Source organism: Mobula hypostoma, chromosome 9 (assembly GCF_963921235.1).
Source record: "Mobula hypostoma chromosome 9, sMobHyp1.1, whole genome shotgun sequence".
Lineage (NCBI taxonomy): Eukaryota > Metazoa > Chordata > Chondrichthyes > Myliobatiformes > Myliobatidae > Mobula > Mobula hypostoma.
Genome location: NC_086105.1, coordinates 61,487,715 through 61,511,565, shown reverse-complemented (window position 1 = coordinate 61,511,565; position 23,851 = coordinate 61,487,715). Strand labels below are relative to the sequence as shown.

General features: G+C 38.8%; 1 protein-coding gene across 7 annotated transcripts in view; it reads right to left on the bottom strand.

The window, feature by feature from the left end:
• The window catches only part of LOC134351758 (plasma membrane calcium-transporting ATPase 1-like), a 128,755-nt gene that overhangs the window by 95,791 nt on the left and 9,113 nt on the right, over nt 1-23,851 (bottom strand). For 6 of the 7 annotated variants that reach the window (XM_063058376.1, XM_063058381.1, XM_063058382.1 and 3 more), the window contains exon 2: nt 1,425-1,826. In XM_063058376.1, coding sequence (XP_062914446.1) covers nt 1,425-1,623 — 199 coding nt within the window. In that variant the 5' untranslated portion in view covers nt 1,624-1,826. Of the gene's footprint in view, nt 1-1,424; nt 1,827-21,797; nt 21,815-23,851 lie in introns of those variants that run through there. The other variant, XM_063058380.1, reaches the window with a different exon arrangement.

Sequence of the window (23,851 nt, the reverse complement as noted above, 5' to 3'; positions counted from 1 at the left end):
GCAAAATTTGCTGATGACACTAAACTGAGTGGAAAAACAAATTGTACAGAGGATGTGGAGAGTCTGCAGAGGGATACAGATAGGTTAAGTGAGTGGGCCAAGGTCTGGTAGATGGAATACAATGTTGGTAAATGCGAGATCATCCACTTGGAAGGAATAATAGAAGAGAAGATTACTATTTAAATGGTGAAAGATTGCAGCATGCTGTTGTGCAGGGGGACTTGGAAGTGCTTGTTCACGAATCACAAAAAGTTGGCTTGCAGGTACAACAGGTTATTAGGAAGGCAAACGGAATATTGGCCTTCATTGCTAGAGGGATTGAATTCAAGAGCAGGGAGGTCATGCTGCAACTGTCAGGGTACTGGTGAGGCCGCACCTGGAGCACTGTGTGCAGTTCTGGTCTCCATACCTGAGGAAGAATATACTGGCTTTGGAGGCGGTGCAGAGGAGGTTCACCAGGTTTATTCCTGAGATGAAGGGGTTAACCTATGAGGACAGATTGAGTCTATACTCTCTGGAATTCAGAAGGATGAGAGGGGATCTTAGAGAAACATACAAAATTTTGAAAGGGATAGATAAGAAAGTTGTTTCCATTGGTAGGTGAGACTAGAACTAGGGGACATTGCCTCAAGATTCAGGGGAGATAAGGAGAACCTGTTTTTCCCAGAGAATGGTGAATCTGTGGAATTCTCTGCCCAGGGAAGCAGTTGAGGCTTCTCCACTAAATATATTTAAGATACAGTTGGACAGATTTTCACATAGTAGGAGAATTAAGGGTTATGGGGAAAAGGTAGGTAGATGGAGCTGAGTTTATGGATAGATCAGCCATGATTTTATTGAATGGCGGGGCAGGCTCGATGGGCCGGATGGCCTACTCCTGCTCTGATTTCTTATGTTCTTATGTCTACCCATGTTGCCACCTTCAGGGAATCATGTACTTGTATCCCAACATGTCTGTTCAACGACAGTCCATAGGGGTCTGCCAGTCACTATGTCCTGCCCTGATTTAACCTCCCAAAATGTATCACTTTGCATTTGGCTGAGTTAAATCATGATAGGAATAACTTATGACTTTGTATTTTCACCGGGGAACTTCGCCCATAAAAGCAATTGTTGTAAAATCATCCAGGTGCACACTTAAATTCCTGACTATCTACTGGGAATTTATTCCAATAAAACCTTCATGCCAAATAGATATGGAATAACTACAGCCAGAGCCTTTTTTTTTAATGGTCTAAGATTTGTAATGCATTTTCAAGTCCTTACATTAAATATTACCTGCATTTCCAAAGGTAGGCATACATACACCATTAATTAAAACATGCACAATAAAACCTTCAATAAACAATATTAATTTTTGGATTGTTCTGCTTCTGTCTGGAAAAACGTGGCTTTGAAACAAAGGGTAGAATCTTAAAAATTACCTTCTATAGGTGAGGTTTTCAACCTTGCACAAAGTCCTTCGACATTCCCATAACACTCTTCTATTTTCTGTACAGCGTCTGTAGAACGCAGCTCCATAAGGTTACGGAGCTCTGCAACAGTACAGTCAAAATGCCCTTCATGGTGATCATCTGTTGTTCTGCTTGGCAGGTACTTCACTGCATTATTCATGTCACCCATGGTTAAAAATCCTTACTGCAAAGTCTTGGCGCCAAAAAGCTGCAATAATCCAACCAAATATGGATTCCAGAAGTGCAATTCTTCCAGAAACAGTTGATCAGTGAACAAGCTGCATTATCCGATGTGATTACTTAAAAAATCCTACTGTTCGACCAATGACTGGTTTCCATGTTCACTCACTTTAGCAATCCTTTGGCTGAAGTCTACAAAAAAAAAGAAAGATTTAATTAATGTTTGTATACAAGCATACATCATCAACATGCAGATACTGGCAAGTAAAAACTACCATTTGTAGAGCCTTTTAACAGCCAGGCCATCAGCTGAGAAATCAAAGGACATGCTGTGTTTCTATCCATAGGTGACTGCCCAGGTACATGTCCAATTATCAGGTGCAAGAACAAGGTACTACATACTAATGTTGAGCATCCAAGTCTCCTGAATGTCATCTTCAATAATTTTCATAGGGGGCTTTGGAGGCTTGAACAGCAAATCTGAAAACCTATCTCTCATGTACATGTCAAACACAGTAAAAGTTTAACTTTCTCCAATGACAATTTAATACCCCTAAGCATCATACATTAACAGTATTCAGTGCTTCTCAACATCAACTGATGTAGTAGTGCTTCTTTATAAATGGCTGTCCTTATAACTAGGTGGTATAAGGTTTTGAAGACTAATTGCTTTATGCTCTCCCACACACATCCACAATGGTTCCTGAATGTGACAGAGGGCCTGCCTCGATTTTCTGCTGGGATGGTCTCCCAATAACCACAGTTAGATACAAAACATTCAAAGCCATTAAAAATGAAGGCTTAAAAACGTTAACAAAAATAGCAGCTTTTACAGGTTCCTTTAGCACAGCAAACATACATAATACTGTGGTCTCAGAAGAATCAACTGCAAAGCTCTGGAACCAATGAATTATATACACTGCATTGTACACCTTAATTTTAAGGTTACTATACATCTTGCTTTATTGGATTCCTCAATATACTAAAAGTGCAGATAATTGGTTTTGTAATTATTGACTTTACCTAAATTTCTTAACAGAATATAGCAAAATGAGTCTGCATTTCCTGCTTTAAACTCTGGAAGGATTTTCAACATCTCAAACATTGGACAAAAACAGTAAAACAGGAACAGAAATAAAGAATATGAAAGGCAGCATTTGTATAAAAAGAGTTAAAGGTCAGAACTTCCAATATAATGACTTGGATATGGAAGTGGAAGGGTGGCCTTGGCAAGTTTACAGATGACAAAGGTTGGTGTTGTGGATAGTGTAGAAAACTACCAGTGTACAAGATATAGACAGGATACGGAGTTGGGCAAAAAACTGACAGATGGGAGTTCAATCCAGAAAATTGAGAAGTGATACAATCTGGAAGATCATACTTGAGGACAGAATACAAGATTAGTAGTAAGTTTCTTCGCAGTGTGAAGGATCAAAGGGACCTCGGGGTCCAGATCCACAAATCCCTCAAATTTATCTCACAAGTCAATAGGGTGGTTAAGAAGGCAAATGGCATGCATGCCTTCATTGACAGGTGGATTGAATTCGAGAGCCAAGGTAATGTTACAGGTCTTTAAAACTCTGACTGGACCTCACTTGCAGTATTGTGAAGGATGGATACGGAAGCTTTAGAGTATGCAAAGGAGATTTACCAGGATGTTGCATGGGTTAGGGAACATGTCATATGAGAAATATGGGTGAGCTGGGGCTTCTCTTCGGAAAGACAGAGGTTGAGAGGCAACTTGATAGAAGTATAAGATTGAGGGTACAACCAGGATTTTTTTTCTGAAGGAGGCAGAGGCCAATACCAGAGGACATCCATTTAAGGTGAGTGGAAGCAGCTTAGAGGAAATGAGTTTAAACACTCAGGATGCTGGGTGCCTGGAATGCTCTACCCAAGGTGGTAGTAAAGGGTGATACAATAGGGACATACAAGAGACTAAGGCACATGAATGAAAGAAAAATGCAGGGTTAAGGGTTGTGTAGGAGGAAAGGAAAACAGATATATGAGGTTGGCACAACATTGTGCACCGAAGGCCTATTCTGTGCTGTACCATTCTGTTATAAACCACGAATGGGCCAAACCCAAACTCAAGGACTGAATGCTTCCACTATATGACATTCAGAAACTTAAAAACTTCAAGGATCCAATGAAAATTCAAAGAAAAATCAGAACTCAAAATAAAATGTAAAAAAAAACTGCCAGAAATGTTAACTATTTCTTTTCCCCAATCCTGTCTGGCCTGCTGGGTGCTTCCAGTGTTATTTTATTCAGATTTCCATCATCTGCAATTGTGTTTTTTTCCTTTGGCAGTTAAATGTAAATGAACTCGTATTTGCCTAGATCCATCTCACTCTTTTTCATTTAAATTCATTCCTGCCACAAAGGTTTAAACTGTCATAGGAAAAGCAGGTTGACTCCATGGTGTTAACTGAAGTGTTCATTACATCTCTGAACATAAGCATGGACGCAACCCAGTCAATGATCTCAAACACTTTCACACATCCGGCCTACCTATACCTTGCAATACTCCTAGTTATCACCTGCACTGTCTTGCACCATTTTTGACAAGAGGAGTGTATATACCAGAATGTAAAAGCTGTTTTTTTTTTGAAGGGGAATACAAACCCATCTGCCCTTCAATTTCTTCCAACCAATGGAACTATTTCTGACATTCAGCTCTCGAATATACAGAAAATTTGTCACTTAAAGACTATTTGGCATGAACAGCAACAAACTGATTGGAGTCAGTTAAACCTGTCATTGTCATCCTAGAGACAAAAAAATAAAGCTCTCCTGCAAACATTTAAAAGCAAACTTTTTAGTTCACAGCAATACAACTTCCCCAAGTCCCTGATTTGATCAGTTCACCAATAAGAACATCTGAAGAGGTTTCAAGTTCATGTTCCTCCCTACCAGCACCGTTCTGAGGGTGTGTTACACTGTTGGTTGCAACTTACACAGATCCCATCCACACTGCATTGTACATCCACTGCCCTACACTACTCTGAACAGCAAGGGACTAACCTATAGAATGTGTCAATGTTTAACCCTCAACCAACTTCAAATTCTGGCTATTGCCGTTTCCAAAATCTTACTGTTTGTTAATCGTCTGTTCCTATATTATCCAAAAAAGAAAAAAACTGGCCAACTCCAAGAAGAATAGGTTTGAGGTATCTGAATCATAGTACCTAAAGGCTTAATTTACATCGGGGACACATTATATTTCAATCTGATTATGTATGCATTAGCTGAAGGATTGACATAGCTAATGCAACAAGGATAGAATTCGTCCAAAATAATATTTGATCACAGACCATCATAGACTCCCACACATTACCCACAAAAGTAATTCCAGTATAGCTGCACAAAAGCCTGCTTCACAGTTGCACAATATTAAGTATATTAGAAGCCTTACACCAGTCATACCTGTGGCTGTCCAGAAACAAGCTGAATCCGAGAGAGAGAGTGAACAACCAAAAGACCCAAGCACTACCCACAGCCACCACTTACCCGCACCCACGCTGCACCAGAATATGCAGATCCAGGATCGGCCTCTATAGCCACTTTTGTTTTTTTGTTTTTCTGTTTGATTAGGAGCACCAAACTGACAGTTTTCCAATTTTCTGCCACTTGCCAGAATCTAAAAATTTTTGAAAGGTTGTAACTAATGTATACATATTGGTAGCTACTTCTGGGATGCAACACAGCATTATTCCACATGAATAGAATATTAGTATTTTCCACTGCAAAATCTGAAGCAAAACATCTCAACTCTTCATTACTTTCATGTTCCCCATAACTATTTCACCAGACCCATTGTCTTGGGCCAATGCTCACAATGACCTCGCTTTTTAAGTACTTAAATTTTTTTCTTTTTTAACATTCCTTGTTAGTTTGCCCTCAGTTAAGTTTTTCTGTTGTTTTTGCCAGATAACTGAATTTATTTTCAGGCTTCAGGTCGACCACTAACTTTAAAATCAGTCAGCACAGAATCAGTCAGTGCCTGGAGTCATGCAGAGGGGAGATTAATTTCTTTCCATGGTCTATTTAAAAAGAGTGAAATACTATCATGTCAGTGACAGCAAACCACAAGTTTGAAGCAGTAGATGGATTAGGCAGGAATACTGTACATTATTAGCTATGAAAGTCTGTACACTTTGCAAAAAGGTTAGATATTCAGAGTGCAAATGAAATAAAAAGTTGTAAGAGTATTCAAAATGTCATACTATTATGACCTGGCTTAAAAGATGACATCATATTTTGATGTGACTGATGCGCTTTGGATTAGTCTAGATCATTAAAATAAACTCCGGTAGTTGCTTGTGGAAGTTACCGAGCACTATTTTGGACTTCACAGCTGTCAGAACATGTTCCAGTTACTTGCTTGAATATGTTTGGTCTGAACATAATTATTTAGTGTATAGGCTCGGCAACCTGTGGACAGGAGGTAAAAGTGATTTTTCAAACTGAAAGCTTGCTGCATCCATTTGATCTGAATGTTCCAGGAGACAGAAAGCAAGAGCTAATTACAAAATATATTGATGGAAGCACTCTGCAGGTTAGCAAACATCAATGGGGAGACACAGTTGATATTCTGAAGAAGAATCGCGACTCAAAACATCAATACTACTTTGTCCCCACTGATGATTCTCAAACTCCTGAATGCTTCTAGTTTTGTTTCAGATTTCTGATGTCTGCAGTTTTTTTTTGCTCCAACAGCTAAATAAATGTAACCCTACTGCCCTGAAGGTAACATAGTCTGAATGGAAAGTGCTTGAGTATTAACATTCAATCTGGAAAAAACAGTTCAATATATAATTCACTAGGATTGGTTTGATTACATGACTGGAATGTTATTTATATTTATCCTTCACTAATAAGGTTCAAGTACAAACATGATCTCAATGCAAGGTAACACATGTTACACTTTGTTGATACTATGTATCAACACTTAACAATCCAGCAAGAATTCCAACCAGGTCCCAATTAGATGCTTGGCATTCTACATGTTGTGAAATTGAAGCAAAATTGATCCCTGCAACATAGGTTCATATAACAAGACAAAAATTCTGGACTGTCAAGCTAAGGAGAGACAATCATAATCCAGCAAATTCAGTTAAGATTACTTAATTTTTCATTTCCAAGGAAATTTGACCTTCACCTGCATATTCTCCCCACTGTTTTGTTATAACAAAAGGCTCAATGAATGATTATCTCAGGAAAGCCGCTTGCTTAATCTAATTAGTGAATCCAAGGCCTGAAAACTATCGTTCATTAGGTTACATACACTAGTACAGTTCAACACACAATCAGCTACAACCTAGTTAAGACAGAAAACAAATGGAAAAGCTAAAGGCACAATTTAACTACTTGTTATTCTAGAAATGATTAAATGGATTATTTGAAATCCCAAAGGCAAGAATTATACATTTTCTTTCAACCTGAAATGAGCGGCTACTTTATCATTTTCTGTCAGTCACCTTATGTACAGCATCACTTTATGAACATACAATCAATGCATACAAGCTATCTTACACATTTATATTTATTGTGGTTTTTATTATTATGTTTCTTTAAATCTTTTTTTGTGCTGCATTGAATCCGGAGTAACAATTATTTTGTTCTCCTTACACATGTAGACTGTAAAAGACAATCTTGACTGTTGTATAAGGAAACAATTTGTGCAAAGTTGCTAAATTAGGAATGGTTATCAAATAGATACAATATTCAATAACACAAGGGATAGATGTTCCGGCATTGGTAGAAATATTAATCTATTTTCATATCTACCCTGTCAAAATAAACTTGTTACTAAATTTAGATCCACATTCAGTAATTATACTCTGGCATGCCAACAGTTCTAGAATTAAAGGCACTGAAACAAAAAGTGAACTGATTAAACCTTTAACCAAGATAACTGTTTGCACAAAAGATTTTTTGCAAAAGGCACTACAGTAAGAGTAGCGGTTAGTGTGACACTATGGTCGGAGCGTTCCAGAGTTTGGAGTTCAATCAGAGGGGCCGTCCTCCCGGGGAAATGCATAGGTTTTCCCCAGGTACTCCAGTTTCCTCTAACAGTCCAAAGACATACTGGGTAGGTGAAGTGGCCATTGTAAGTTGTCCCGTAACTAGGTTAGGATTAACCGGGGTTGCTTGGGTGACACGGCTCAAAGGACCGAATCAACGCTGTATCACTGAATAAATAATAAAACAAATTTATATTCAATGTATTAAAATCTGAACTGATAGAATTACAAATCTTAAATAATTGAGATTTCATGCTGTTCAAGCTTTGCTTCTGCAATTCGACCAAGTAACATGAAACCAGGCAACATACATCAAAGTTGCTGGTGAACGCAGCAGGCCAAGCAGCATCTATAGGAAGAGGCGCAGTTGACGTTTCAGGCCGAGACCCTTCGTCAGGACTGTCGAAGGGTCTCGGCCTGAAACGTCGACTGCGCCTCTTCCTATAGATGCTGCCTGGCCTGCTGCGTTCACCAGCAACTTTGATGTATGTTGCTTGAATTTCCAGCATCTGCAGAATTCCTGTTGTTAACATGAAACCAGGGATTAGATTGCACAAAACTGTTAACTTACAGACTACTCCACATTACAAAAACATGAATTCACATGGCATGGCGCAGATAGATGGTGATAACTTCCTTTATGCCATCGTCAGATTGAGAAACTGCCTCAAGCTCTAAATTTAGTTTTTAAACTGGAGTAAATAAACAAAGTGACATATTACAACATTGCACAAAAAAGGAATTACCAAGTTAACAGTTTAATTTCAGCATTGGTGAGAAGAACATGAAGACTATGGTCCAGATGCACGTTAATGGGATTAGGCAGAAAATAGCTTGGCATGAACCAGACAGGCTGAAAGGCCTGTTTCTGTGCTATAGTGCTCTATGACTCTGGTCTGACTCAAATATGACTCAATAAATGAGCAGGACAAATATCAGAAAGGAACAGGTAACTAAAGAAAATCCATTTCCTCTCTCCTCAAACACCAATCCAGTTTCAAGATATTAATTTTTTATGCTCAGCTACTGGTTTTATTACTGTGCATTTCTGGAACAAACGCAGTTCTGAAACTGGATCATTTTGAAAAATCTAAAATTTATCATTTCTCTTTCAAACTCAGTTTGAGCTCTACCCATACTCTAATCCTTTGCTCAAATCTGCTGAAAATTGCATTACTCTAATACACCAAATGGGAACCCACACAAAAACACAAAAATAACATGATTAGTTCCTTCCTCAACCTTCTGACTTCTGTTGCCTACTTGCTGGCAATGAGCTTTTTCCTTAAACGTTTTCAATACAATCCTATATAAAAGCATGAGTGGCAGGTGCTCCACAGACTCTTTTATTTGGTCCCTGTAGAATTACTACATGCAAACACACGGAAAAATTAAATGACAACCAATTGTTTGTTTAAAAAAGAGGGTGGAGAAAGCAAGGATTTGCTTTAAAAACTTTAAAAAATGTGCTAACAGCATGGTTATTTCACACAGACTCGCCCATACACATTTAAGGTCATAGTAAGTGCAACATGTGATTTTGGTCATTTTGGTTCTGTAGAGAGGCAAGCCTTTTAGTATAAATAATAGGTATAAACTATTTTGATTTTTGAATGACAAAATAGGTAGAGATACGATACCACTTTTGTGGTTGAAGGTATTGGAGCCTGATGCTTTTGTAATCCAAAGGTTCTTTGGAAGTCAAGAATCAGGCATAAAACTTGATGCTTACACCTATTTTGTTAAATGTTACAAGAACAAAGAATGAATAAGGGGAGCCAAGAGAACAAGAAAAGCAGTCATAGTCACCTCATACTCAGTAACAATTAACCAATAAAGTAGCCAGATTCAAGTGGCATGACACCTGCTGAAAACTAAGTTTCTTGAAAATCAGAGAAGCAACTGCACAGTTAATATTGGAATATTCACACTGAGCTACTGCATGTGTATAGGCAATGAAATTACAAGCATAAGAACACTAAAATACAAAAGAAACAACCTGACACCTCAATCCACCATAGGCAATGCTCTCCATTCAGCAGGCACACTACAGCATTCCTATCTGCTCACCAACTACAAGGGCAGGCCTCAAGGCAACCACGTGCAGAAACCTGGTTTTTCTACCAGAACAGGTTTGATAATAACCACCTGCAATTAAGTAATTACAGAACAAATCTTCTCAATTTGACATTGCACCCAGAAATAAAACTATTCCACTGGCATCTAAAGGTGAAAAGCTGCAGCAAAAATAAGGGGAAAATAGGACCACTAAGAACACTAGGATTAAAATGACAAAAAGGAAAAACTAAAAGTTTTATTATAAAGTTGATGACCTAAAACACAATGATTGACTGGGTGCCATCTGATAGCCATTGTGGAGACTTGGTTGAAAGGGGATCAAAGCTGGGAATGTTATATTCAAGGATATTTGGCTTTTGTGAAGGGCAGGCAGGAAGAAAAAGTTTGGCGTTGGTCACATTGATGAAATAAATAACATGAAAGACAACCTAAGCTCAGATGTTTTGTCCATTTGGGTGAAGGTTAAAAACTACAAGAGAATGAAAACACTGGTAGGTATATAGGGAACCAAATTCTAGGAAAATATACAAATCAACAAATAAACCAGATGAGTGTAAAAGTGGAGCAACAATTATTGGAGGCTTTAACCTTCACTAGCTTGGTTTCATGTAATTGGAACGCATAGCCACAAGAATCAATTCATAAAGTACATTCAGAATAATTTCCCAGACCACTGCGTCACAACACTGACCAGTGAACAGGCCTTTTGGGATCTGGCATCGATTTAACATGACCTCAATACAAGATCCCTTAAAGCAGAAATTATATTGGTGGAATCAGATAGTCAGATGGAGTGTGGAACCTGGGGCAAAAAACAACCGGTGAATTATAATGGAATAAGTACAGAGTTGACATGAGTGGGCTGAGCAATTAACTTAACAGGATAGACTGTGGGCAAGCAATGACAGATATTTAGGAGGCAATTCTTGACAATCAGTAAAATGACATTTCAATAAGGAAGAAAAAATTCTAAGAGATGAACCAATCATGGGGGTACCAATGAATTGAGAGAGTCAAACTGAAAAACATTTAAAGCTAGTAGTAAACCTGAGGCCTGAAATAAATTCAGGATCCAGTAAAGGAGAGCAAAAACAATAGAAAATGAACTGGGGCCAACTAACAGGTAACATTAAAAAAAAGGATTTAGTTTAAGTATATGAAAAGAGGAATGTTGGCCCCAAGACAATATGGCTGGTAAATAATTATGGGAACTAGAAAACGGAGTTAAAATATCTTGCAATAATTTTTACAGTACAATATACTACAAATATTCCATTCATGCTGAATAATGCTGGGTTGCATCCCAGGGTCCCAAAGCAGCTACTAAAATATATGTATTAGTTACAATCAACCAGAACATCTTTTTAAGACCCTGGAAGCTGTCAGAAAATTGGAAAACTCAATTTGATACTCCTAATCAAACTTGAAAGCAAAAAGTCAGCAACAATAGGCAGATTAGCCTAACATCTGTTATTGGAAGAGACTGTTGCTTTGTTAGCCATAGGTGAAAATCTAAAGGAATTCAAGTTCAATCTACTGGCATTTGTGTAGTTTACTAACAGAAGCATGCACTGGAAAAACAACTTGGATCTGAGACAACCCTTTGCAGTAATAATACAAACCTCATTTTCAAGCTCTGTGCATTTCCACACAATTTTTAGCCAATTACATCAAGAAAATTTGATATCTAAAGGATCAAGGATCAACTTTATTTGCTGTATACATTTACATATATTAGGAAATTGCTGTGGTGTGTTGGTCAGGGTGCAACACGTAACAAACATTCAATTACACAGAACAGAACATTAAAGTTAGAAGTACATATATGGAACATATGTGCATAGAGTAAATACATAATACCAGCATGTACTTACAATGTAAACAGCATTATAAAAAGTGGTTTAAAGTGTTTATAATGTAGTGCAGTGATGGGAGTAATAGACAAAAGGGCTGGGGGGTGGAGTAACTAGAATCGTTGACCAGATTAACTGCCGAGGGGAAGAAACTTTTAGTAGAGTGTGACATTTTTGTATCAGTGGCCCTTTAACGTTTTCCAGAAGGAGCTTTTGGAAAGGCAATTTGCTGGGTGGGCAATGTCCACAATGAATTTTCCTGCTTGTTTCTTCGTCCTGGACTACTGCACAACATAGTGACAGTTTCGTGCTCCAAAACCTCTGTAGAAACCATTCCTGCCATTCAATATTAAGGACATCACAGATTTCTAACTCTGTGCAGGGAATGTAGTCACATTGAGTTTTGTATTGACAAAAGTGATTGTGAACAAAAGGAAATCACCAAGTCAATCGACATGCAATCAGAATGCATCCAGTGAAGCCTTGCTCCTAAATAGTAGGCAATGTTGGTGCAGATGTATGATCCCTAATAAATTCAGAGGTTATTTCTGCTCTCTGGAATGATCTACTGCAGAAGATTGTGGAGGCTATATCTTAAAGTAATTAGATTTTATGAAGATTAGGGACCTGAACACTATGGAGAAATGACATGGTAAAGTGAAAAGGCCTGGGGGAAAAAAAATCATAAAAGGCAGACTTGAGAGGCCAAATGACCTTTCTTATTTCTTGTACTCTAAATATCATTATAAATAATAGAATAATTCTAAGCACATTAACAAAATAAGGGATAGCAAAATAAAATCAGCTTCATTCATTTTTCTTCCTATTCTCGACCATGAATCTCCAATGAAATGATTAAAGTGTGATTCCATTCATGAATCTAAAAATCAAAGGAATCCCAGCAAGACAGGATTCCTCCAACTGATCCACTATTCGGTGCTCAGGGCATAGATGAACACTAATGACTGAACACTAACATTTCTAAGTAATCTGGGCCCATTAATGATCCTATTCCATTCAATTTCTCACCTGGTTGTCAATTAGAAGCAAAAGATGCAGTGATCACACCCAATGATTTCTGGGGCAAAGAATCAGTGAGATTGGTTTCCCTTCATCTCACTCGTTGACGATAGTCTCTTTTCCTAAAACTGACTCTGGGTTCCAGGCTCTGAAGTCAGAGGAAACATCCTTTTCGTCAGCCAGACTATAACAGAACTGTGTGTCAATTGGACAAGAGGTAAAGATTAGCTTTACCTGTTACACATCTATTGAAAGAGTGAAATGTTTTTTTGCATCAGGAGCCCACAAGTGTCACCACGCTTTCTGCACCAACGCAGCATGCCCACAACTTTGAAATGTTCTCTAGACACGAAGGTAATACCCAAATCATATATAAATTGTTAACAAATAAATGAGGACTTGGCTGAAAGATAGGAATGGAGAAATGACGGGCACTGTCACAGGGAAGGAAGAAGTACTATCCAAAACACTCTTCAACCTAGGAATTAATCTCGTGAACAGTCATTGCCTTATCTTTGAGCCGTGAATATTCATCAGTAATTAAGGGTAATGAAAATGCACTCCCGATTCAGTCTCAAAAACCTGTACAATTACAATAATCATTACTCCTACACTTCACACTCCCCAATAATAAAGATCAACATTAGCTTTATGAAATGCTTACAATGTTTGAAAGTTAATGGTATACAAGGGTACCGATTCTCCCAAACGCAGTAGATAAAGCCATTTAAAAATATTTAGTTTTCTATTCTTGTCTGTAAATAATATTCAAACATTACAAAAGGTGCAGATACACTGAAGGAATAAGATGCCAATGTCCAAATCAAAACGATGAATTACAAAGGTATTATTACTCAAGCCATATATAAATTGTTAAAAGACAAATACGAGAGGACTTGGCTCATGGACTGCAATGGGAGAAATGATGGATGCTGGCACAGGGAAAGAGCAGGTCTATGAGGATGAAATTCACTTGAATCAGCTTGAGATCAATATTAAAAATTTACTGAGGAAAATGAAAGGCAATAAATCCACAAAACCTTATGCCCCACATTACACCCCGAGAGCTTTAGAGATGACAGTTATGGAAAAGGTGAATGCACTGGTTGCAGTCTTCCAAAATTCTGCATGGTTCAAATTAGAAGGCAGCAAATTTAAAGATGGAGACAAAACAGGAAATTAGACACCAATTAGCCTCTCAAGTAGGAAAAAGTATTGTTCTATAAATGAGGCAATTCTATAAACGGTTAAGCAAGAGTCAACATTGATTTATAAAGGGGAAATCTTGTCCTACCAATCTGTTAGCTTTTTGAGGTTGTAACTAGTGAACAGATAAGGGCTAACCAATGGAAGAGGTATATCTGTTTAAAAAAAATCTGAAAGGTACCATGTAAAAGAACATTTAATATTTTCTGGGTTTGCAGAGTAATGAAGCGACACAGTTGGAAATTGGATAATAACAAAACAATAGGAATAAGTGAGTGGCAAGATTGGAAAACTGGATCAGCGAGTGTCAGTGATTAATGCTGGATATATACAAAGCACTACAATGACTTGAATGAGGAAATCATGTGTTATATTATTCATCTTTGCCATTGATGCACAGCTGGATGACATTATGCATACAAGGATACAAAAATACAGACAAGTGAATAGAAAGAAAATTCAAGAGCTATAGCCCCTCCCCCTTCCTGCCTCAAGGAAAAGTAACTCACCACTTGTCACACAGGTGGCCCCTGGTTCCAGTCACACCTCTATCCCAATGAAGTGTGCTGTCCACATCTACCCTGCTAGGAATTCTCAACATCCTACATGGGCAACAACATATCAGATGGAATGTGGGAAATATTGAGGTAATCCTCTTTGGTATTAAATAGAAAGGCGTTTGTTGTGCAAATTTCAAGCATATTAAAGAAAGACCAAACTTAATTAACATACACAGGGAGGAGTTAATGCTGCCTGTGTGTGGGAATGAGGTAGAGGATTTAGGGTTTCTTATGTTTGTGTCATTCATCCTTTGGGGTTTTTCTTCTGTTTCAAGGATGTCTGCAGCGAGTAATTTCAGTTTGTATACTGAATACTTTTCTCTGATATTAAATTGGAACCATTGATAAAGTTGCAGGAACTCAGCAGGTCAGGCAGCATCTATGAAAATGAACAAACAGTTGATGTTTTGGGCCAAGACCCTTCATTAGGACATTAGGACAGAAGTGTGAGGTGGTACACTTTGGAAGGACAAACTCCAAGGCAGAGTACAAAGTAAATGGCAGGATACTTGGTAGTGTGGAGGAGCAGAGGGATCTGGGGGTACATGTCCACAGATCCCTGAAAGTTGCCTCACAGGTAGATAGGGTAGTTAAGAAAGCTTATGGGGTGTTAGCTTTCATAAGTCGAGGGATAGAGTTTAAGAGTCACGGGGTAATGATGCAGCTCTATAAAACTCTGGTTAGGCCACACTTGGAGTACTATGTCCAGTTCTGGTTGTCTCACTATAGGAAGGATGTGGAAGCATTTGAAAGGGCATAGAGGAGATTTACTAGGATGTTGCCTGGTTTAGAGAGTATGCATTATGATCAGAGATTAAGGGAGCTAGGGCTTTACTCTTTGGAGAGGAGGATGATGAGCGGAGACATGATAGAAGTACAGTATACAGGATATTAAGAGGAAAAGATAAGAGTGGGCAGCCAGCGCCTCTTCCCCAGGGCACCACCGCTCAGTACAACAGAACATGGCTTTAAGGAGTGGGAAGTTCAAGGGGGATATTAGAGGAAAGTTTTTTTTTACTCAGAGTGGTTGGTGCGTGGAATGCACTGCCTGAGTCAGTGGTGGAGGCAGGAACACTAGTGAAATTTAAGAGACTGCTAGACAGGTATATGGAGGAATTTAAGGTGGTGGGGGGTATGTGGGAGGTAGGATTTAAGGGTTGGCACAACACTGTGGGCCAAAGGGCCTGTACTGTGCTGTACTATTCTATGTTCTATGTACTCTAACATAAAATTACAAAGTATATTTACCAATTTTTCAACTTTACCAAACAGTTAACAGGAAAACAAAATAAGGGCTCATTACAGTTAAACCAGTTCAAATGTGCACACAAACACTGGAGTTCGTTTCTGTAGTTGTGTGTATTGCTTCACTCACGTGCTGAACCCACGTTCTGCATGAAAGACACCAGCCACAGATCGAACTTCCCTCAAAGACCATTTCAAAAAAAAACAACTGGCTAACTCAGGAGTATTGGCACTTCCTCTATGGAACCATTCATCTGCACAAAGCATTTCTTACAACAGGGTCTCTCCTTCGAATGACATTCTACAGGCATCCTCCCTTGCGTCCTGTTCCCACCAAAAGATCCCAAAACAGCCTATTGTCCTTCAGAAATCTGATCCCATCCAGCTCTCGACAGTCTTCCATCCACCCTACTGGGCAGAAAGTTAAACGCATGCCAAGACAACCCCGACTGGCTGACACATTCCTAAGTTGGACAACATGGCTCCTTGTCTTTAACCAAAACTCTATTACTAACAGGACACACTGCTTTTGCAGAAAACTGCTAAAATAAAAAATAGCTCACAGAATAGCAGTAGAAATCTTAAGCAGGACATTACAAATAAAACAATGTTGTTCAGTATTTAAATCCTATTCATTACTTTGAATTTCAATTTTTCATTTGAATGAGATGTTGTTATTAACAAATTATACAAAGATTGAACTCTGAACAAGCCCTAAGGATAGCACATAGCCAGCAATGCTGCGGTATCACCCATCGGCCTTATTCGGGTTCAGTCCTTGCATAATTTGTAACTGATAGTACCATGGGCTGTACCTCGCAGCTCCAGCAATCCGTGTTTGAGCTCACCTTCGAGTGCTGCCTGTGTGGAGTTTACATGCTTTTCCTGCAACTGTGTGAATGCTCACCAGAGTAGTCTGGCTTCCTCCCACATCCCAAAATGAGTTGGTTAGTCTGTTATTATTAAGTACCACTGCAGTAAGGTGAGTGTTAAGAGTCTCAGGCAGCAGACAGGAATGTGGAGAGTATTAAACAATGGATTAGAGTAGGACCACTGTAAACAGGTGGTTGATAATTAGTATGGAATTAGTGTTTCTGTACTTTACAGATCTGACAAATTTAAATTAAAATCTAAAAGGACTGGGTTCTGCAGCATCTAGGGACAGAGAAAGATCAATTTGTTAGGTCAATGTCTTACATTAGAGCATCTGTAGCACTCCATGTAAAATGAATACAGTTGCAAGAAAAAGTTTGTGAACCCTTTGAAATTACCCATTTTTCTTCATTAATTGCTCAAAATGTGGTCTGATCTTCATCTAAGTCACAGCAACTAACACAGTCTGCTTAAACAAACAATAGTGCTTCTTCTCATCAATACTGAGTACGTCATTTAAACATCCAGTCTAGGTTCAAAAAAGTATGTGAACCTCTGGGGTAATGCCTTCTACAAAAGCTATTTGGAGTCAGGTGTTTCAATCCATGAGTTGAGATTGGAGGTGTGGGTTGCCCTATAAAAAAAGACACAAAGTCAGGTTACTGGCAGAGCCTGCTCTTCTCAAGAAAGATCTGTTCATGTGCACCATTCCTCAATCAAAACAACTTTCAGAGAAATTGTAGAGATGCAAGAAGCTGGAAAAGGCTATAAAAACATTCCTAAAGACATGAGTGTTCATCTGTCCACAGTAAGAAAAGCTGTCTACAAATGGAGGAAATTCAGTACTGTTGCTACCCTCCCTACGAGTGGGCATTCTGCAAAAATCACAGCAAGAGCACAACAAGCAATGCTGAATGAGGTGAATAAAAATCCAAGGGTAACAGCAAAAGACCTGCAGGAATCTCTAGAACTTGCTAAAGTCTCTGTTTATGTGTCCACTATAAGAAAAACATTGAAGAATGGTATTCATGGAAGGACACCATGGAGGAAACCACTGCTTTCCAAAAAAAACAAACAAACATTGCTACGTCTCAAATTTGCAAAAGACTACCTGGATGTTCGATAACATTTCTGGGACAATAATCTGTGGAAAGATGAGACAAAAGTTGAACTTTTTCCTCAGACATGCACACCGCTATGTTTGGAGGAAAAGGACACTGTACACAAACACCAAAACCTCATCCTAACTGTGAAGTATGATGGAAAAAACATCATGATTGGGGCTGCTTTGCTGCCTCAGGGCCTGGACAGTGTGCAATCATTGAGGGAACAATGAGCTCAAAATTGTATCAAGAAAGTTTACAAGAGAATGGCAGGGTGGTGGTCCATCACCTGACACTTAATAGAAGTCGGATGGTGCAACAAGACAATGACCTGAAGCACAACAGTAAATCAACAGAATGTGTTAAAAAGAAGAAAATGTGTGTTTGGAATGGCCAAGTCAGAGTCCAGACTTTAACCCAATTGAGATGCTGTCGGATGACCTGAAGACAGCTGTTCATGCAGGGTATCCCAGAAACAGTTTTGTATGGAGGAACGGTCCAAAATCCCTCCTTGCCGTTGCCCAAGTCTGATCAGCAGCTACAGGAAACATTTGGAGTAAGTTATTGCTGCTAAAGGAGGTTCAATACCAGGGTTCACATTTTTCTCAGCCTGGTCTGTGAATAATTAAACAATGTGTTCAATAAAGACACGAAAAGTACAATTGTTTGTGTGTTATAGCTTAAGCAGATTGTGTTTGTCTATTATTAGATGAAGATCAGACCACATTTTATGAGTACTTAATGCAGAAAATCAGGGAATTGTAAAGAGCTCTCAAACATTTTCTTGCAACTGTATGCACAGACAGGTACCAGTACAAATAAGTGGAATTCAAGTAATAAACAATTTACACAAATGCAGAAGGAAATAGGCATTCAGGTCCTTCACTCTGATTTCTACTTGGACTGAAAGAACTGTTTGTTTTGTTTGTTTGGATATCCCGTTAAGTTATTCCAACATCACCTGTGTTTAAAAGAGGATGAGCACAAAAAGGCTCTCTCTCGACTTTCTTGAAGAACTCGTAAGTTTTTGCCCTTACTTCTTATCTGTCAAGTTGATAAATAAATTGACATGGACGAAAGTCTGCCCTGAATAATAAAATTACCTCCCCTAGTCAATTAGTGAACCAGACAATGTTGTATTCTGTTATCACAACCATGCAACACATCTGGCCACTTTGAATAAGATGGTACAATAAAATAATACTTAACAAGATTCCGTCAAGGTTCATAGAACACAGCAGCACAGAAACAAGCCTTTTGGCCTATCACATCTGCACTGACCATAGTGACAACAAACTATATAGCACTGATCCTTGCAGAAAACTGCTGGTCACATTCCTACAGTCAGATAAACACCAAAACTCTAGACTGCCATGACCAAGTCCATTCTGTATCCAACACATGAACTCAACATGGATCCCACCTCTGGACCAGCTGACCATGAGGGAACATGTCACATGATTTACTAAAGTCCACCTTCATCTCCATCACCTCCTCAAAAGAAAACTCAATTTGAGACAGGGTCTCCCCACCTAAAGCCTTGCTGACTATTGCTAATAAGATCATGCAACTCATCAACTTACCATGGGTCTAAAACAGGGGCTCCCAGCCTGGGGCCCACGAACACATTGATTAATGGCATAAAAAGGTTGGTAACCCCTGTTCTACAATTTCAACACTGATGTACAATTTGCCAGGGAGTTTCACTCATTCTCAGCCAAAGCATGCCAGATCTCTAAGATTCATTCAAGATTTCCTACCTCACCTTGCACATGAGACAATGTAAGCAACACGAGTTAAGTACTAACCTAATACATCACTGCACAAGCTGAAAACAGCTGGCTTTTCCAACCACTAAGTACCTAACCCATAGACCCACTTCGAAATGTCAGAAGTCCACAACAGAACTGGAAACCCACAAAAATCGCAGTATTAAATGTGTTCATAATGCTGTAAATGGAACTACCTGAGTATTCCAAATTTGAAACAAAATGCATTAGTAGCAAATTTTGAATATCAAATCTTTAAACTATGTACCAACTTCCTGCAGAAGGTATTGCAAAATAATAATCTACTTTTTGTCCTCAACTGGCATCAAACTGTTTCACTCTACTTCCGACTCAGCAAGTAAACCAAGAAATCAGCAGAGAACACAAGCACTTCACTATCCACTGGACTATTTTACCAAGATTTTCCTTGTGGTTCAGGAGGATCAACGTGGAGCAGTCTACACTGACCACAGATTTTTCTACAATTTCAGCTGCAAAATGGAGAGTGTATAGTGAAAGGGAGGAAATAAGAATGCTGTAAAGGTTTGTGCATTTACTTACCTCTGTTTATTAATGATTTGCCTAGTGTGCTATTTTATTTATACTATCTAAAAATTAGGGGTGTCACAGCTGATAGAGCTACTAGCTTATAGCACCAGAGACTCAAGATCAATACTGACCTCAGCCTACTGTGTGGAGTTTACACATGCTCTCCACAACCCCACGAGTTTCCTTACCTATCCCATAGACGTGCAAGTTGGTCACTCAAAATTGCCCTTGGTATTGTGGGCAAATGATAGAATCTCTAGAGGGGATGGGGGAGGTGGTGGTGGAGAGAATGTGAAGCAAATAGAAAGGGATTAATAACATTAATATGAATGGGTGGTTGGTAGTCAGCATGGACTCTGGACCGAAAATCCCGGTTCTGTGTTGTATTTCCAACTTACAAAACCTGTACAGATCAAATTTTCCATATTGCATTTGACAGTTGGCTAAAATATTACAAAACACCATTAGAAAAATAAATTTCAGCATCAAGAAAACTGCTCTTATGTTCTGCTCAAAGTGATACACATCAGTAAAGGAAATTAACCACATACTTTGATCAGAGTCAGCACGAAGAACATCATTTACATAATATCAAGATACAGTGTGAAACTTTAATCTGTCTTAACTAATCTAGAGGCCTCGTTGCACTTTTTTAAAAAAAAATTACTTTTTATTAGTTAAATCATGAAGAATTCTGTGCCAAAATATTAATAATGTCAACCTTAGAGTTCTAGATTGTTTGACCTAGGAAAAAAACAGAGCTTGCATTTCATATAATAAACATGAATGGAAAAAATAGCAGGAAACTACACGCATTTGAAGCGCTGAATTAACATGACACTTATTCAGTATGACATAATTCTAGGCAGAAATATGCTTGACATATACCAATAATTTAGTTACAAGTTCAAAGATTTATATATTAAACTAGAAAAGCAAATTAATTGAATATTAGGCCTCTGCCACACAAACTAATCCAAGTTTTCTTCACATAGGTTTTTTTTGATCTAATAATTTTCCATCCATTGTCAAGCACGTTATGAGTGGATGGATCAAACACTCTCACATGGCCTGATCTACTTCCATTATTAATGAGCAGACAAAGCAAACATGCAACCACAGATTTAGCTCTATTACTTGTCTTTACTGACAACAGCAGCGGAAAAGCAAGTTATCTAATTCGCTTAAGATTTTGCATGAGAAACAGTTGCCTTTCAAAGCAAATAATAAATTAGCTACCATTGTGCCAAATGTAGCCAGAGCATGCTCTGATACTTCATTTTCAAACCAGATTGGAAATTAATGAATTACAGTGATCTACATTACGTGTGAGAACTCTAAATCCAAAACCTTCAGATCAACAATACAAATAAACCCATAGATTTTTTTAAATTTGTCCCTTTAGAGACTAAAAGGAGAAATCAAACTGACAGACTTAAATCAATTCAAGTACCCAAGTCCTATCTCTCTCCAGAATAAGAGGTCATTTTCACTCGATTTAAAGGATTCTTGAAGCATAAAGCTACAAACAATTAGGCCAATCTATTTTGTTCAATACTCAAGCACATTCACATCTTAATTTGTTAGACAATTAATTCCTGTACATAATCATCCACATTTCACTTGACAGGTAACATCCTCTATGAGCTTCTGGTCTCAAGGCTTCAGCTTATATGATCCAAAATAACTAACAAAGTCAAAAGAAGTCTCTAAAAAAATGACCCTTAAAGAACAATTTAAATACCAGTGACCTTCTCCTTGGAAAAAGCCAAACCAAAGTTGTGCCAAATTAGATTTATATATCGAGTGCAAATGCAACCATTGTTAAAACTATCATTGTTTTCACTTAAAGCAGTACAAGGCATAATAAAACTGACCAGGAAAACTCCAACCATGTCTCACTTGTCTGGATTAGAGAAGAAGTATTCTTCTATTTCTTAGCATTGATTGAAGAAACAATTTTATACTAGCCAGAACTCTAGCTCCTCCCACTGATGAGAACATGGGTGTGGCCATGAAGCCTTGATTACAATCTCTGGCTCTGAAAAGGTAAACTAACTTAGTGGCAATGATGGTCAATGAGGGCGTTACGTTGACATACACAATATGATTTCAACAACACTTTGGCTAGGATTCATCTGAAAGACATCGAAAATAATACAACCTTTTGGGTTCAACAAAGTGGCAAATTTGACACCAATAATAGCAGATTGGCTTTGTGCCCTGTGATTCCTCAGAACTCAATGCCCCTCACTTTTGTGATATTTAATAATGATTTAGATTTAATGGTTAGCTTTGTCACATGTACATTAAAACATTGTTTTGAATCAAATCAGTGATGATTGTGCTAGGCAACCTACCAAGTGTCACCAATATATGACCACAACTCTCAATCCTAACTATACGTAGACACAATAAAGAAATTGACCAGTGGGTTTGGTAGTCTGGAAGAAAGCTGTAGATCAATTGATCAGTGAACGAAAGTGGCTAACAAGTCCAAAGATTACGACACAAATACAGGTATTAAAAATAGGTAGTCAGTCACTGGAATCCATACAGACTGATCCCTTGCAATAGCAGGCCTTGCTGAGCACTATCTATGGTTATTTTCGTCAAGCAGAGAAAGATGACATTGGAAAATCAGCAAAATCACCAGTTAGGCCACAGCTCCAGTACAGCTTAGGCAATCCATAGAAATCAAGAATGAGTGACTTCCATTCATATCTTGAGGATTCTGAGATGATTGACGAGTTTCATAGAAACATAGAAAATAGGTGCAGGAGTAGGCCATTTGGCCCTTCGAGCCTGCACCACCATTTATGATCATGGCTGATCATCCAACTCAGAACCCCGCCCCAGCCTTCCCTCCATACCCCCTGATCCCCGCAGCCACAAGGGCCATATCTAACTCCCTCTTAAATATAGCCAATGAACTGGCCTCAACTGTTTCCTGTGGCAGAGAATTCCACAGATTCACCACTCTCTGTGTGAAGAAGTTTTTCCTAATCTCGGTCCCAAAAGGCTTCCCCTTTATCCTCAAACTGTGACCCCTCGTTCTGGACTTCCCCAACATCAGGAATAATCTTCCTGCATCTAGCCTGTCCAATCCCTTTAGGATTTTATACGTTTCAATCAGATCCCCCCTCAATCTTCTAAATTCCAACGAGTACAAGCCCAGTTCATCCAGTCTTTCTTCATATGAAAGTCCTGCCATCCCAGGAATCAATCTGGTGAACCTTCTTTGTACTCTCTCTATGGCAAGGATGTCTTTCCTCAGATTAGGGGACCAAAACTGCACACAATACTCCAGGTGTGGTCTCACCAAGGCCTTGTACAACTGCAGTAGTACCTCCCTGCTCCTGTACTCGAATCCTCTCGCTATAAATGCCAGCATACCATTTGCCTTTTTCACCGCCTGCTGTACCTGCATGCCCACTTTCAATGACTGGTGTATAATGACACCCAGGTCTCGTTGCACCTCCCCTTTTCCTAATCGGCCACCATTCAGATAATAATCTGTTTTCCTATTTTTGCCACCAAAGTGGATAACTTCACATTTATCCACATTAAATTGCATCTGCCATGAGTTTGCCCACTCACCCAACCTATCCAAGTCAGCCTGCATCCCCTTAGCATCCTCCTCACAGCTAACACTGCCACCCAGCTTCGTGTCATCTGCAAACTTGGAGATGCTGCATTTAATTCCCTCATCCAAGTCATTAATATATATTGAAAACAACTGGGGTCCCAGCACTGAGCCTTGCAGTACCCCACTAGTCACTGCCTGCCATTCTGAAAAAGTCCCGTTTATTCCCACTCTTTGCTTCCTGTCTGCTAACCAATTCTCCACCCACACCAATACCTTACCCCCAATACCGTGTGCTTTAAGTTTGCACACTAATCTCCTATGTGGGACCTTGTCAAAAGCCTT